At 42.1% G+C, this 16,594-nt stretch overlaps 1 protein-coding gene across 1 annotated transcript in view; it reads right to left on the bottom strand.

The window, feature by feature from the left end:
* The window catches only part of ATP10A (ATPase, class V, type 10A), a 120,997-nt gene that overhangs the window by 67,547 nt on the left and 36,856 nt on the right, over nucleotides 1–16,594 (bottom strand). Inside the window, exon 2 of the mRNA XM_009998756.1 lies at nucleotides 7,468–7,672. Coding sequence (XP_009997058.1) covers nucleotides 7,468–7,672 — 205 coding nt within the window. The remainder of the gene's footprint in view (nucleotides 1–7,467; nucleotides 7,673–16,594) is intronic.

Below are 16,594 nucleotides of genomic sequence, written 5' to 3' on the forward strand. Positions count from 1 at the left end.
TTCCAGATATTTCCTCTTCCCAGATAACAGGCCAATGTACACCTAAGGAATAAAAGTTCAATAAATAAACTTTTGTTCAGTAAAACTGAAATAGGCTAGGAGATCAGAAAAGTAATGGCAATGAATAAATGGAATAATGAATAAATGGAAGATCCTTTCTTAACTGGCTTTAAATGTAAATGTATACTTCACCATAACAGGAAAGCAGTAAAGCATTTTATTTTCTCTATGGACCTAAAATTGTCACTTGTTTTCTAATGCTTCTTTAGAGAAACAGCAAAATGGAGAGATGCTGGACTATCGATACAGAGAACAACACGTCCCACCTCTCTAGAGGTCAGATCCAGCAGAAGCCCTGGCATAACTCATTTCCTTCCATGGCTTTATCCCTGTTCCACTGGTGCTGGAGGGTGGGAGGTCCTTCACAGCCAAGACATTCAAGCTTCAGATGAATAAATCCAGCCCCTTTATATTTAAACACAAAAACAGCCAATGCCCGTGGTAAATGTCAAATACTCAGCAGTCCTAAGGACTTTCTCACCTCCCTGCCTTCCCCCAGAGCTTAAATTAAGATATCAAAAAATTTCTCTTACAGTTATTCAAATACTTTGGCTCTCTAATGAACTCTCTCAACAGTCAAACTTGTGGCCTGGACACCTGCACAATAGAAACTAGAAAGACATGATAACCTTGCTCAAAGCTGACCAAGGAGGAAATGAACCATCGTTCTTGAATTTTTTATTTCTAACTTCCTCCTTAGGTGAGACTGCTGACTAATCACCAGGGTTAAAGTGGCCGAGTGAAAAATTGTTCTCAGCCTTCCTTTAGTACTTTGAGTTCACACAGAAGTTTGCCACAGCACTGACTTGGTTCCTGCTCTACACCAGGCCATTCTGCTCACAGGTGCTTTGTTTCTGTTAGAGAGACAGTAGGTCCTTCCTCTAACAACAAGACAAGTCCACAGCTTCCACACGAGTCATTTCAGAACATCCAAAAAAAGATAAAACATACATGTAGAGCTTTTCATTGCAATTCAACCCTCCTCAAAGAAATCTACTGAATGTTCAAGGCATGACCTCAGACAAAGGTCCTCTCAAAGTGTGACATGCTCACATCACACAGATCAACACCAATCTTACAAGATGTGTTTCACTAAAATCTTCAGCTAGACTGTAAAACAAAAAAGAAAAAAAAGTAGTTTAAAATTTAATATCCTGATAGTGCATAGGGGAAAAAAAATTGTTTTCTTTGCTTGTTTGGTTATTTTTTAAACTCTCTTTTCCCTCAGGGAAACCTAATTTTGGCAACGTGTGGGACAGAGCTCTCATCTGCTGTTTTAACATGTGTGTGTCTGGAATTTTCAAGACACTCTTCGTAGCCTTGTGAACCTTCTCAAAATACTGCAAAAAAAGAAAGGCACAAAGAATAACCCCCTAAAAATGCCAAAAATTCACTGTTCTTGTGGTCTGAATCTACCCTGATACAGTACTTACAGTCTAAACAACACTGAGTATGCTGGCTAGCGAATGTCACTTGATTATAATATTGCACCATTGCCACTAATTTCAGGTGGATGATATAGCCTGAGGCTGTTAGTGGGGCAAGAAGTGACAGGGAGTGTATAGCTATGCCCATTCTCATGTTGTTTTAGAAGACTCAATCAGACTCTTTAAGCTCATATACTCATGCAAGTTCATATAATTTTTTTTTGAGAAAAAACTGAATGCAACAGGAACACCTATACTGAGTTACCAGGGCTGCCCTCTGAATTGTTTTCCTGCAATGAGTATGAACTGCCCTTCCCAAAGTACTTCACACACAGAGCAGCCACCAACCCTCAGGATGAAAGTGCAGCCCTTCCAGAAAGCAGTCTTGTCTTCTTTGCTGGACCAGCTTCTGCCTAGGACTCACAGGGCAAGAAAGAGATGGTATAAATGGCTCACTGTTTGGAACAGGGGGCTGTGGGAGTGTTCATCTAAGTTCAGCTGTACCCAGTATGCTTCCAGCACTGTGCAAAAACAGGTAGGGCTGGAATGAAAGCTGGATCTGTCAATTCAGCCCAACTTTCAGGCTGGGACAGATGAGCACATGTGCCTACAGTGAGCATGGGCTCTGAGTTCATACATATTCCAGAAGGAACATACTGACTTGTGAGGGAATCAGACTGATGAGTTATTTTGGTTCTAGTCTGCATGCAAATGAACCCTCCCAAACAGGCAGACACTGAATTCAGATGTGCTTTTCAGACAAAGTAAATAAGCAGTCACAAAGTCATTTGCAAGACTTATCTAAACCTGTTTAATCATGCTAGGACAAGCTCACTTTGAACAAAGGTCTACTCTTTGGAGAAAATGAGAGGGGAAAAAAAATAATCCAAGCCTTACCCCCACCAACTCTCCGAGGGATACAAGCACCTTCTCACAGGGGATGGCAGCAGCTAGATTTAGCAGAGCTTTCAGCTGAACTGAAGCTTTCCACATAAACATCCAGTGGTTGGCCAGTGGTTAACAAACCCTAGGCTGCTCCAGAATTCACAGCAAGTCTTTGTGAATTTTGTTAAAAGACATCCTGAGTATAAACAGTGGAATATTTTGTTTGCTTTGTACTAGAAGGCAGCAAGAAAATGTAAATGTTTTTCGTGAGTCTAGATTCATCCTATCAAAATATCTTAAATCAAGTTGGTGAAACCTGAAAGGGAGTTTTGAGCTTTCCCAGCCCAAGCTGTATCTGCTTATCCGCTCTCTGAAGTGCAGCTTACACAACATCTCACATGGACGGAAAACATTCCATAAGCAACTGCAGAGGGTGTGGTGGCACAGCAGCCTGCAGAGTAGCACAGAAAACACATTGATTCCTCCTGCCTACTGTGCCTTCTGTTAGATCCAGTGCACCAGAAATGGCTACTGGGATCGGCAGCAGCGCAGCTGGGTTAGAAACTTAGGAGACTGGTGGAATACCAAGAAATACTCATTTTTTTTCCAAGAGATGCTTACTGGTCACTGCTAACACCATTAGATCACTGACACTGGGGTTCACTGGGCTTCCTCCTAGCTGCACTTGCCAATGTGTCATGCTGCACACAGTGATCTGATGTGTGTTTCAGTGTGAAGACAGTCCACTGTCCTTTTTGCTTTAAAAACAGAGCATTCACAAGTATATTTCTGACTATTTTAAACATTTCTAACAGATCCTGTTGCTGTAGTATCTGGATAACAAGACCACAGTATTTAAAGTCTCCGAGGAAAAAATGTCAAGGCCTTTGAAAAATCTGTTTCCTTTTTTTCTTTTTTAACTTGCTCACTGAGTGATTTTCTTTTTTCTTGACTATTTTTAATACACAGCAACAAAGTGTACATTTAAACTGGAATCTTCAGACACACAAATCACAGAGGAATGTATCAGTGATTCTTCTCACAGCTTGTACATCGATAGGGTGTAGAATCAAGTCCAGAAAGTGCAGGCTTGTGTCAGATCACATTCGTTAACAAACACACAAAGCTCACAAGAATTATGTGCCAGTCTATATAAATTACTCAAGACAAATCAAAGCAGTGCTTAAAATAAGCAGTATTTCTGATCACTTGCACTATAAAAGAAAACAAGTTTCTTGGAACACAGAAGTTGACAGGTCCAATCCAAGTCCACAAATGCTGATCCTGGGTCTTCTGGGCATATGTTTAGAGTATAATAATGTCTGCAAAGCACAGGAGATAAGGATATAGAATGGCTTCTGTAATTGCTTATTGCTGCTTCCAGAGTTGGCTAGAAAGAAAACAGAATGCTACTTTTCTGAGCAAAGGTTTGGGAGAGGGAAACTAAAACCTTTTACTCTCTGAGACTATGGACCTTATATGCTGTTAATGCTGAAAAAAGAAAGACAAAAGATCCTTCAGAACACGCATGCAGAAAGGCTGCCTTTCCAGAGGACGGCTGTACCCTATGCAACAGCGCTGGGCTTGCTCTGGAGAGGGCTCTGGTTGCAAGGGGACACACACCACTTCAGCAGCTCCAAACTGGCATGGCAAGCAGCTTGGTGTAGACCTGTGGGACTGTAAATTACAGAGGGCTGGGCAGAGGGCAGGCATAAAGAAAGTACAGAACTGGCTTAAAACAACTGGTTTACCCTCACTCTTGCACCTTTCCCATGCCCAGCAGTGTGATGGGTATAGAAATAACTATTATTCATTGACCTGCTTCACAGGCACACATGCTTGGAAGCTATCAGTTCATATAAAAAACACAGATATCCTAAGCTTTGTTACACAGCTTATTTTAAATGCTTGAGGTACTGCTATAGAGACATTATTCAAAGACAGCTATTGGCACTGACATTTTGAGAAGAAGCTTCAAAAAAATCTGTGTTTCTTGTCCTATGACGAGCCACATGACCAGGCACATCACTCTGTAAGGGGTGTGGAGGAAGAGTTGAGCAGTGTGGGAAAGAGAGGGTCAGGGCTACATGATCTATTTATTTGCTTTCTTGCTTGAACCACAGGGCTGCAGAATGACACTGAACCCAACAGCTATGAACACAACTGAGAGTTATTCTGATGAGTGCAATGGTGGCAAAAAAATGTAAAAGCAACTCCTGTCCAATGCAGAAACAGTTTGGGATTCAAGAGACTTGGGAACAAACTTCCCTGAGGTTTGGTAAAAGAACATTCAGATTAGGTGCATGAAAATTTTGGTTTTCCAAAGTATTTTACGAAACCTCACAATAAGCCCTCTCCAGTTGTGGCAACCTAGAGATACCCAGATAGGAAGTGAACTTCACCCTGAAAAAAATGGGCATCACATTGCTATTCCGTGCAGCTTGGGTGTGGGCCTACTATTATCCAACATATCCTGAGGAGTTTGCTCATTCCCACTGCTCAGTGTCTCTCTTCAGGGCAACACCATCAAGAAGCAGTAAGAGCCTATCCCTGCTAGTATGGGGTGAGGAAGCTAATGCTGCTGCATGAATTAACAGCGTGCTCAGACAGGTCTTGGCCAGGACTTTAATGAGGATGGCAAGTATTCTGCTGGATGACTGAGAGGATATTTGTGGGAAACAGTTCTTCTTGCCCATGTTGCTACAGAGCAGCTCTGTGATGCTACAGCTGCTGAGGACTTGGTACTTGCAGGTGTGCACTTTGCCTACAATTTAGCTGATGCAGAAACTGGGACTTGGATATTTCCTGCTTTCTCTGTTATTTTAAGAGAGGGGAGGTAGTCACATGTGGTTTTCTTACAAGCTCTCTTTTAGTGCTTGACTTCTTGGGGCCCAGTCCTTTTTTTCATTGAAATGAATGAGCTTCTGTTGCTGACCCCAGTATAACCTCTAACAACTTATTCTGGACCCCACTGCTGGCATTTTGTGATCTACATTTTTTAAAAATTATTTATCCACCTATTTTGGAGCACAGGACTTTGTAGGTGTCTACAAGACTGTTAAGTATGTATATGACAACTGATTTCCTCAGTAAAGAAGGGTGTGCTGAGCAAGCCATGCCATGTATATACCCTTTTGTGCTGAGCTGCCTGGTACATAAACCTAGTTTTGCTTCCCTTGGTAGTCACTGTTTCTGCAGCCTTCTTCCATAAAGGGGCCCAGTTTAGGCTCTGATAACCTATTTAAGGGGGAAATGGCACTTCCATGCCAGCCTAAAGGTTACAAGTCTTGCTAAACTGTACAAAACCCAGACCTGAAGTCTTTAGCTGCCTGGTTTAGATCAACTATGTAAACCTGAGGGAGTGTGCCAAACTCCTGGATTTCCTGCTGCATCAATGCATGTGTTTGATGGTTCAAGACAGAAGAGTGACTCCACAACTGATGGCTCAGGCACATATCTAGGTGTCACAGCTACCAGGAGCAGGGGAGTCTGTAGGGTCAGCAAGTACTCAGAAAGCCCACCAGCTTCCAGTAATCACACTCCTACTGCTGAGCCACAACTCTGCTGCCAGGAAGCTGGGGATCCTGCTGCAGTACAGGGGATTCCTCCAGGCAGCAAGGCTCTTGAAAGCCAGTTCTGTGATGAACCCGCACTTAAGAGATGTCAGTTCCTTTCAGTCTGTTTACCAACACTTCCTGATGTGTGTCAGATGGTCTTGGATCACAGAAATCCAACCCTATGCTCTGGATGAGTGGAGGAATTGGTGCCTTCCTTGGTTTTCCTTTGAGATTGAGGTGGGATGTGCCTTTAGCTTATAGCTGTACCCACAAACACTAAAGCATCCATGTATTCAGGAGCCTATATGCAATCTATAGTTTTTGTTCTACATAATATGCCTGAGGTCATGAGGGAAGTCTATGCTGGCAGACAACTGGGACACATCATCTGAGTACCTCCCTGGAGCTCTACCCAATGGGAGAAATTTCCTCTCAGTGGGAACAGGATGGGATGTTTGTGAAGCAATTCAATTAGCTTCTTTGAAACAGAGTTTTTGAAACATTTGGCCTGTAGCTGATTAAACTTCTTGCCATGGCAGTTGCTGCTGTGTCATGTCTAAATTCTGTGTGGCAATCACAAGTCTTTATCTCACATATTTATAAGCTACTAAGAAAAAGCCTCTACCTGCCACGAAGAATGATTTGGAAGGCACATTGATTTTTATCCTGTTGGCTGGATTGCAACTTCATTAATGCTGATCCTCCTCAGTAAAACTATAGGTTTCTGCAGTTACCTTGGTCAGGGCAGCAGCTACCAGTGTTTACAAAATCTCTCAGGTGAGAAGAGCTACTAAGAAAGGAGATGTAGCTGAATTCTAGAAAAGATTTTTTTCTCCTGACAAAATACAGGAAACTGGGGTTAGCTGGAAAGAGGGATGGGAGAGGAGGGCATACAAATAAATACTAGTTCAATAAGATTATTAAAGCAAGTAAAACTTCAGGTAACTTCCTCTAACTCTGCTGAGAGTAACTGATCTGGATTTTGTTTTGTTTCAAAATAGTGCTGTTGAAGAGAGATGAGCACAGTGAGAGAGAGCAGTAAAACAGATTTTCAGTGCAGATACCTTCAGAATGCATGCATGCTGCCCCTTTAAATCTTACAAACTTTAATGCTCCAAGTGCTGGAGGGATAATTCTGCAACAAAGAGTTTCAGGCAGAATTCCTAATGGAAACTGATCTGGCTTGCAGGCAGGAAAAGTAGTTGTTTATATTTAAGTATCTTCTCACTGGGCAGTTAAAATGTGTTTTCAAAAATCAAGCTACAATAGAATCCATTAAAAACCCCCAACATTTTCCAACCACACACAATTGCCCCAAATAATTCCTATTCAAATTCAGGGAAAAGTTATGGTAAAACTTCTGATACTATTATGAGGTCAGCTGTTGGCAAGTGCTGGCATTTTAATGACAACCATAACAATAATTCACTAGCACTGCCAGAACAAGCAGACTGAACTGGTGCGGCGGAGATTAGTGAACATTTTACTTATCTGAAACAAATTCTTCTCTTCAGTAAGAGTTAGGAATGGTGACTTACCAGCTCTAAGAACCTCCTCACCACCTGTCTTTGTTTTAAGTTAGTTTCACCATCCAGGTTAGCTGTTTCTATATGGCAGAGCCCATCAGGATCACTTGAGGAAAGCAGCAGAATGTCAGCAGGTATAATTTCATTACAGCGAAGCTGCACAAAGTCTCCAACTTCAACTTCTTTCCAATATCTGCTTATATATTTCTTCTCATTCCTGGAAAGAAAAAATAAAAAATAACAGGACAGATATAAAAAGGATGCATAGACTGGGGATGCTTCTGATAAGACCTGGTTTGATTTGTAAGAGGAATATAGTGCCTTTGGAAGGTACTCTTAAGTTATGCTGGGAAAAGGCAATGCAGACTGTCAAGAGGCTACTTCCCACCAACTCAGAACCAGGTCTTTAAGTCCCACAGGACCACCTGTGGATGTTAGACCTGGCTAAGCAAGGTAAGCAGGAGTGCCACACCCTCTCCCTTCCACTATGCTCTGAGCCATCCACCTGACTCCATGAAGGGAAGGGACTAACTAACTAATTCTAGCTAAAATTCAAGGTTCTAGATCCATGACACACACAGACTCATGTTTTCTTGGCATTTGTATAAATTCTTCCATTGTGTTTTTGAAAGAAATTTCCTTTCAAAACAGCCATAGTACTAACTTGGTAAAATACCTCCTGAAAATGGGCAGATACTACTCTTGATACTTTTCTAAGCTGTCAGAAGGCCTTTTGCCATGTGAGCACTGAGACAGCTGCAAAAGCTGACACTGTCACCAGAGACAGACTCTGTCACAGCACTTTAACTGGCAGACTGGCATTCTCATGGGAAGGGGGGGTGCAGTGGCAGGTATTTTATGTTTGTTAAAGTATATTAGTTTAAAACACATAACTTTTAGTAGTAATGTGGATAGATTTGTAACCCAGTGGCAACACACAGGTCCTGACAATGTTGTTACTTTGGAGTTACTGAAATACGAGCCATGTCTTCTAATTCATGCTTGTCATGCCTTCACTGGTGATACAGGAATTAGTAACTTAATTGGCCTTTATTCATGGAGCTAGCCTAAATCCTGAACAATAATGTTAAAAACAAGGATGCATCAGATCAGGTTTTACCTCCCAGAATTTCTTCACTGTCCTTTTTTAACAGCCAGTTTATAAAGGGAGGAATGAAAATTATGGCTGTGATTTCTATTTCGATAAAGCCTGAAAAGGATGAATAAGAGCCAACTGTAAAACATGAGAATCTAACAAAGACAGGTACACACCAGGTGTTGAAACTAGCCATCCCCTTCATACTCGGGCCGAAACCAACGTTTAACTTTTCTTCATAACGAGTAAGAATTGCTTTGAAACCCAGTGTGCCCTAATGTACAAATCACTGCAGCCACAGATGGGAACGGTTTGTTAACCATGCAATCAGTAACTCCAGGTCCCTTCATATGGGGCCATTGCTCTTCATCCTTTGTAATTTAACTGTGAGACTGGGTGATGTTCAAACGCATGTACAATGGGTAGCAGTACAGAAGTATGATCAGGCTAAGAATAGCAAGTAGTCCCATACTATGCTATAAGCACCACAACTTTTTATTTAACTCCCATTGTTTGAAAAGCACTGCTATTTTAGCATTTCCTCACCTCTCACATGCTTAGCAACTGCCACAACTATATACACTGTGGCAGGAAGGGTGGATTTCGAGCAACACAAGGGCAAATGGCTCTGCTGGGATAAATGAAGTTGTTCAGCTTGGAGAAGAGAAGGCTCCAGTGATACTTTATGGTGGGCTTTCAGTATATAAAGGGGGCTTACAAGAAAGACAGAGACTTTTTACCAGGATTAAGAGTTTTAAGCTGAAAGAGGGCAGGTCTAGATAAGACCTAAGGAAGAAATTTTTTATTATGAGGGTGGTGGGACACTGGAACAGGTTGCTCAGAGAAGCTGTGGATGCCCCATTTTTGGAAGTGTTCAAGGTCAGGTTGGATAGGGCTTTTGAACAACCTGATCTTGTGAAATATACCCTTGCCCATTGCAGGGGGCTTGGACAAGAAATGTCCAGCAGTGCCACAAGGGCCAGCAGTGGACGGAAAATTACTGTCCATATAGAAAATGACTTCCTAACCCTCTTTGTCCAGGGTTACTCTGTGTCCTCTAACACAGCTCAGAACTCAGACCTGTCCCAGTGCAGCCAGTGAGTGGTCACTGCAAGTATTCTTTGCAGAACAGGGCCACAATGCTGTCTTCAGATGGGGTGGTTCAGATACTAGATGCACTACAAATACACCAATCCTGTAAAAGCATTCCTTTAACATGCTCAGCCTGTTCTTCTGAACATGCAGGTTACCTCACACTGAGGTAACACTGTCATACCTCTACCCAGCACAAACATACCAAGTGAACCTATTGATACAGTTCCAGTTTTGCCCATTGAGTTCTGCAGACTTGGTCATCCAACTACTATGTAATCTAGTAAAGGTTTATTCTTGCTGATATATTGTGCCAGTAAATTGCACAAGTTATACATGAGAGTTAGGAATGCCACACCTCTTATAAGAGAAAGTCTGTCTTTAAAATGTAAGCTTTCCTTTAGGTTTGTAAGGTGTGGCATACAAGAAGGCTTGAAGTTCAAGGTTTTGAACAGTTTCACCTCAGTATGTCCTCACAAACATTATTCTTCTAGTCCCTCTTCAGAAGGGCCTCCTCCCACATCTCTAATGATGCCCACTGCATTGGTCTGCTGTCACAGAAAACCTGAATTAAACACAATATATCCATGGGTGGGCATATGTGCATCATTACATGTTTGGTGTTGTTTTCAACCAATTCAGTACACTTTTCAACTTCAGAACAAAGATAATGTTTAAGCAAATGCTTCAGCTGAGCTCTTCACAGTAACACCAACATTTCAACATCCAGGACTGAAATGAATACCATATCCCAGGGACCATCTCCTTACACCTGCAGGTGTTTAGGTAATGGAGACCACACCCTCCACACTCTTACAGAACATCAACAACATGCAATAATGTGGGTACTCTTTATACATTGCACAGTCACCACATTTTTTTCCTGGTACTGTCCTGTCTCTCCATTTACCTGGTAGGTGCTTCTGAAAGCCCTTCCTGTCTCTGGTTTTTAATATCCAAAACTAATCCTCAGATTTTTCTATCTTTTATTTTATAATTACCCATCTGATAAATTGGCCTTTCAAACACAGATGCTTTGGTCTATTTTTCTGGGACCCTGCCCAGAAAATTCTTGCTTTGCCCTGACTCTGTCACTACTATGTGATGGATGACAGTCCTCTGCAGCCTCAGCACAGGGCTTCAGGCACTGCTTGCAAGGGACTCTTCAAACAAAAGCTTTTCCTAAGTTGAAGTAGACATCATACAGCCTCCTGGAATATTTTGTCAAAGGGCTCAAAGATTTGTGGCAGGAACACAGGACTCTGAGGCAGCAGTGGTGGTCCATTGGTTGCAGGAAACCCTGCTATGGATGTTTAGGCCAGAAGCTAACACCCCACAACTCTAGTTCTACCCACCCTAGCTTATCACAAGCCTGAAGATACATTTTAGTACCTATGACACCTATGACAAACTTGAGGCTGGTGCTACAAGAAGCCAAAGTTATGAGGAACCACAGGAACATGTCAGAGATACTAATTGTTATCTCTCAAACCTGAAGAGTTAGACTAAAGTCTTCCCAATCATTATGCTGTCACGAGCTACTTCTATTCTGCCAAAAGGATATTGTTGGTACTCTCCAGTTAAATCACCATTACAAACTATGAACTTCAGACAGCTTTACTCAGCTACTGTACCATGTTGTTTTGGCCTCACATATTAAAAATGTCCAGCTTCTTGTATACAACCCAATCTTTATCAACATATTTGATGGCAAAGATTATATTTGTCAGCTGTGGTTTAAACCTACAGTCACGTACATGTTCATGTTCCTCTTCGTAACTGGAAGCAGAACTTGCCAGTGCTTTCATTTTTCTAAGCTTGTCTTTACAGGTAGACATTGACTGAAATCTAAAGATGGATGGCTAAAAAGTCAGCTGGCACAGCTGCATCAACATGGGCAAAGAGGAACCTAATGAGGTTCAACAAGAGCAAGTGCAGAGTCCTGCACCTGAGAAGGAACAACAAAATGCACCAGTACAGGTTAGGAGATGATCTGCTAGAGAGCAGCTCTGTGGAGAAAGACCCTGGAGTCCTGGTAGACAACAAGTTCTCCATGGGACAGCAATGTGCTCTTGTGGCCAGGAAGATCAATGGTATCCTGGGGTGCATGTGGAGGAGAGTGTCCAGCAGACTGAGGTTCTCCTCCCCCTCTACTCAGCCCTGGTGAGACCTCACTTGGAGTGTTGTGTCCAGTTCTGGGCTCCCCGGTTCAAAAAGGACAGGGATCTACTTGAGAGAGTCCAACAAAGGGCTGTGAGGGTGATTAAGGGACTGGAACATCTGTCTTATGAGGAAAGGCTGAGACACCTGGGGCTTTTCAGTCTGAAGAGGAGAAGACTGAGGGGGATCTAATTAATGTCTATAAATACATGAGGGCATCAAGGAGGCAGGGACAAGCTCTTTTCACTTGTGCCCTGTAACAGGATGAGGGGCAATGGATTCAAACTCAATCACAGGAAGTTCCACCTCAGCATGAGGAAGAACTTCTTTACTGTGAGGGTTACAGAGCACTGGAACAGGCTCCCCAGAGAGGTTGTGGAGTCTCCTTTGCTGGAGTCTTTCAAGACCTGTCTGGATGTCTTGCTGAGTGATCTGCTGTAGTTTCGGGTCCTGCTCTGGAAGGGGGGTTGGACTCAATGATCTTTGGAGGTCCCTTCCAACCCCTAATATTCCGTGATTCTGTGATTATGTGACATCAGGTGTGGCCCTGGTAGGAGTCAAGACTCCTTCAGAGGTTGATGCCCTTTTGCAACAATGAAGAATGATTATCCCAGCATATCCACTTTCCAACATACAAGCATGTTGCAAACCAATGATGTCACAGAGGCTCCCGTGTGAAATGAAAGGCATTTGTTTAGTCTTATGTGGGGAGGAGAGAAGATGGATCATTCCCTACAAAGGGAAAGCCTGCAACATCCCTTCAAGTTTATGAACATACAAAAAATTACAATCATTGTTATTAAGTATTTGTATTAGGCTACTTACTGTGTATATTTGGCCTGTGTTCTGTTTTGAAGAAGAACAGCCTGCAGCATTGTGCTGAATTTGAGATCAGCTTTGGTTAACAGCAAAAACTAATCAAAACAAAAAATACCGATTTTTTCCTTTAAATTTCAACTTTAGATTTAGAAACACAGAAACTCAGAAAGAATTTCTTTTCCTGTTAACCATGCTTTTCCCTCTCCTGGCCTCCTTTGCAGTGTAAGCTGATAGAGGTCATGCCCGTAATTTTACTTTTCTAGCCATGTAGAAATCAGTCTTTTTTCTACAGAAGGCTGAAGATTTCAAACCATCTCTGTTTAAACATGACAAAAATAATAATTTCCTTCTTATTAATAGCTTTGAACTGTTTTTGGTATGATAAGGAATTATTCAAAATGACCATACTTAAAGGGAGGTAACAAAACTACACATACATAAAATTTTAAAGGAATCTTCCCTCTCCTCTCAATTTTATTTAAGGTTTTTTAAGTCTGGGGAAAATAACCCATGCAGTATTTGGTAAGAAATGTGAAGGCCATGAAGCTGTAGTCTGTTCCTCTTGTGCCACGCCTGCCTACTAGGAATTATATATGTTAAAAGGAGGAGATAAGACTACAACACAATAATTTTTTCTTCCTTCTCCACTAACAAAAAATATAGTTAATCAACAGGAATGGCTGATGCAGATTTGCTCCACCAGTGAGCAGCTGGGGCACCTATGCTTCTGTGTAACACTGCCCAGTAGTTCCAATATAGGCCCCTAAATTCATCTCAGCAGGACTTGTAAAAGATATTTAGCAAAAGAAAGTGGCTGGGGGTTTTTTTTTTGTACCTTTTGAACTGCTCAGGCCAGTTTACACAGCACACCCCTCACAGGTTGCAGCTACAACCCAGAGGTTTTTAAGCCTCTCAAAACATCCAAATGAAGTGTTGTTTCCTAGTCCAAGCCCATCCGCTGACCTGCTTTTGAAGTAACAATTGTCTTCACTTCAAAGGAAATCAGAGCCCTTTGCCTTCCTTGCCAGCTGAGGTCAGTCATTGAACCACTAGACTTTAAAAGAAACAGCAAGAAATTAAGTCTGTGGAAGAGGAAAAGCCCTCCACAAAAGACAAGTCAAAGAGTTGTTCTGTACAAGGCATAATTTGGAGCTGTCCTTGATGTTGGCCAGGTCCTTCCTGTCCATCTCAGGAGGCATAAGTAGAGTGGGGTAGTGCTGAAGAACTTCTCAGGTACATCTCTGCCCTCAGTGACTCAAAAGATGTCCAGTTCAGTTGGCTACAAGTGCTGTGACAAGTGTCCTGGTTAGGACCAAGCTAACTAAGGAACTTGAGGCTAACTGGCAGCGACCAAGCAGAGCAGCAGCTCTAGAAGGAGAACCTTAATTTGTAACACAAGCACAGGAGTCCCTCATCAGGGCAATACTATCTTGATGGAGGCTCCAGCCTGTTTCTCAACAAGTCCTTCACACTCATCCAGTTCTCTCAAATTCTCATGCCTGGGCTGGAGCCCTCAACTTACACCCTCCACCTCTCCTCCCCACACTTCTGCAGATGTGGGAAGGGTTCCCACTCTATTAACACTTCAATGGGAAGCAGAGGTTTTGCATAATTCATCCCAGGCCACAAAAGCAGAGCTGGTGTACAACACTGAAATACACGTACAAACCCACACTGCTATAACCAGTAATAATAATGATCTGAAAACTACAGGTGTAGCAGATCTTGGAGCTGAAAAACATGAGCTATCTATGAGACCAAGGCATATACTACACAAAGTCTGAACATGTTAAGTATCTATGGAAACACACTGGGAACCATTTGGGTACAATTACAATGTTGTGGCAGAATAAGGAAAAACATGTAACATAAGTCAATGCCAAAGCAGGTTACATAATGCCCAGAATATGTCTCCATTCCACTGCAAATGATAACATCTGTTCCTATGCAAAAAAATCAAGAAGAGGCTCTGAATCTGATGTTAATCAGACAAAATAGATTAACAGACTGTGTTCCTGACAAATGTTGAAGAGAAAAAAGTCTCTCCATGATTGAAGTTTCTAAACAGATCCCTTAATCCTCACATTATTTTAAGAGCTCTTAAAAGTTTTCTTGTTTTCATGGACTTTATTTCTTTTTATTAGCAAGTGCAAATGCATGTTAAGGTCACTAAAAAGAAATTAATGTGCAATGATGAGGCATAAATGTGTCTTTATTATATTCACTCTTTCTTGAAAATTGCTGATTTTTCTGTTACAAGTCAAACTTGCTATGAAAAAAATGTACCCAGAAAGCCTCGGTTTATAACGTGGAAGTAATAATTTAACTTCTCTTGGCAGTGTTATCTCCATTATGCCCCATGTTGAAAGAAACCTCACTATTGTTCACTATCATGAAATATTTACTACCCGGAATAAATGAATTTTCAGCCAAGAAACTTGTTCTTGTGATAACAACATGAAACATAAAGGCAGAACATGGAATGAAACTTTACATAAACTGAAGAAAGAAAAAGCTGTCTTCCAAAACTTGATTTTAAAACTCTACGATTGTTTCAGAGAGATATCTAGTATTACTTTTAAGTATTGTGATTCTTGACACTCCTATGCTTACTGCCAAAAATGCTGAACTCCTACATAACTCTTCCAGTAAACAGATCCATTGGGTGAGAAGACTATGAATTGCTTATATTTAGCAGGATGGACAGGGATTGGTTAGCTTTGAGGCAAAAGTTTGGAAGAAGTAGAAGAATGGCATGAATGTAATTTGCACCCAGAGCTATAGACATTAAAGTCCACAAGAGAGGCACCTCCATAATAAGGCCACAAATTTTTTGATAATTTGATGAATGAGAACTTCTCTTCTGAACAGACTAATGCAACGAGTGCCTGTCTTCAGATGTCTTCTTCCAGAGCATCACCAAACACAATCTTTGGACTTGACAACATTGCTTACTGGTACCTAAAGCAAAAGACAGATGCAAAGAAGACAGCCAGCTCCGCAGTGGGCCCACAGCCAAATAAGGTTCTCATCCTGAATTTCAGGACCATCATAGATAAGGAAGGCCAAGTGCACCTGGGCACCAAGTACAAGATCCTGCATCTGGGGCAAAGCAACCCCAAGCACAACTACAGACTGGGCGGGGAATCAATTGAGAACATCCTTGAGAAAGACTTGGGGGTACTGGTTGATGAGAAGCTCAACATGAGCTGACAATGTGCGCTTGTAGCCCAGAAAGCCAACTGTGTCCTGGGCTGCATCACAAGAAACGTGGCCAGCAGGTCAAGGGAAGTGACTGTCCCACTCTACTCTGCTCTGGTGAGACCCCACCTGGAGTGCTGTGTCCGGTTCTGGAGACCACAACTCAACAAGGACCTGGAGCTGTTGGAGCAAGTCCAGAGGAGGGCCACAAAGATGACTGGTGGGCTGGAGCATCTGTCCTATGAAGACAGGCTGAGAGAGTTGGGGTTTTTCAGCCTGGAGAATAGAAAGCTCTAGGAAGACTTTATAGTGGCCTTCCAGTGCCTGAAGGGGCTACAGGAAAGCTGGGGATGGGCTTTATACAAGGGCTTGTAATGAGAGGATGAGGGGTAGTGGCTTTAAATTGGAAGAGGGGAGATTTAGATTAGATATTAGGAAAAAATCCTTTCCTGTGAGACACTGGAATAAGTTGCCCAGGAAAATTGTAGCTACTCCATCCCTGGAAATGTTCAAGACCAGGTTGGATGGGGCTTGGAGCAACCTGGTCTAGTGGTAGCTGTCCCTGGTCATGCAGAGGGCTTGGAGCTACATGATCCTTAAGGTCCCTTCCAACACAATGCATGATTCTATGACAATAAGACTGATACATTACAGTGGCTTTCCAAGCCCCTGCAAAAAGATTCAGCTGAGCTTGGTATTGTGCAAACATGGAAGAAGAAAACATCCCCTGCCCAGAGGGAACCAACTGAAATTATACAGACACCTAATTAC

The sequence above is a fragment of the Chaetura pelagica genome, unplaced genomic scaffold (assembly GCF_000747805.2).
Source record: "Chaetura pelagica isolate M959 unplaced genomic scaffold, ChaPel_1.0 scaffold120, whole genome shotgun sequence".
Classification (NCBI taxonomy): domain Eukaryota; kingdom Metazoa; phylum Chordata; class Aves; order Apodiformes; family Apodidae; genus Chaetura; species Chaetura pelagica.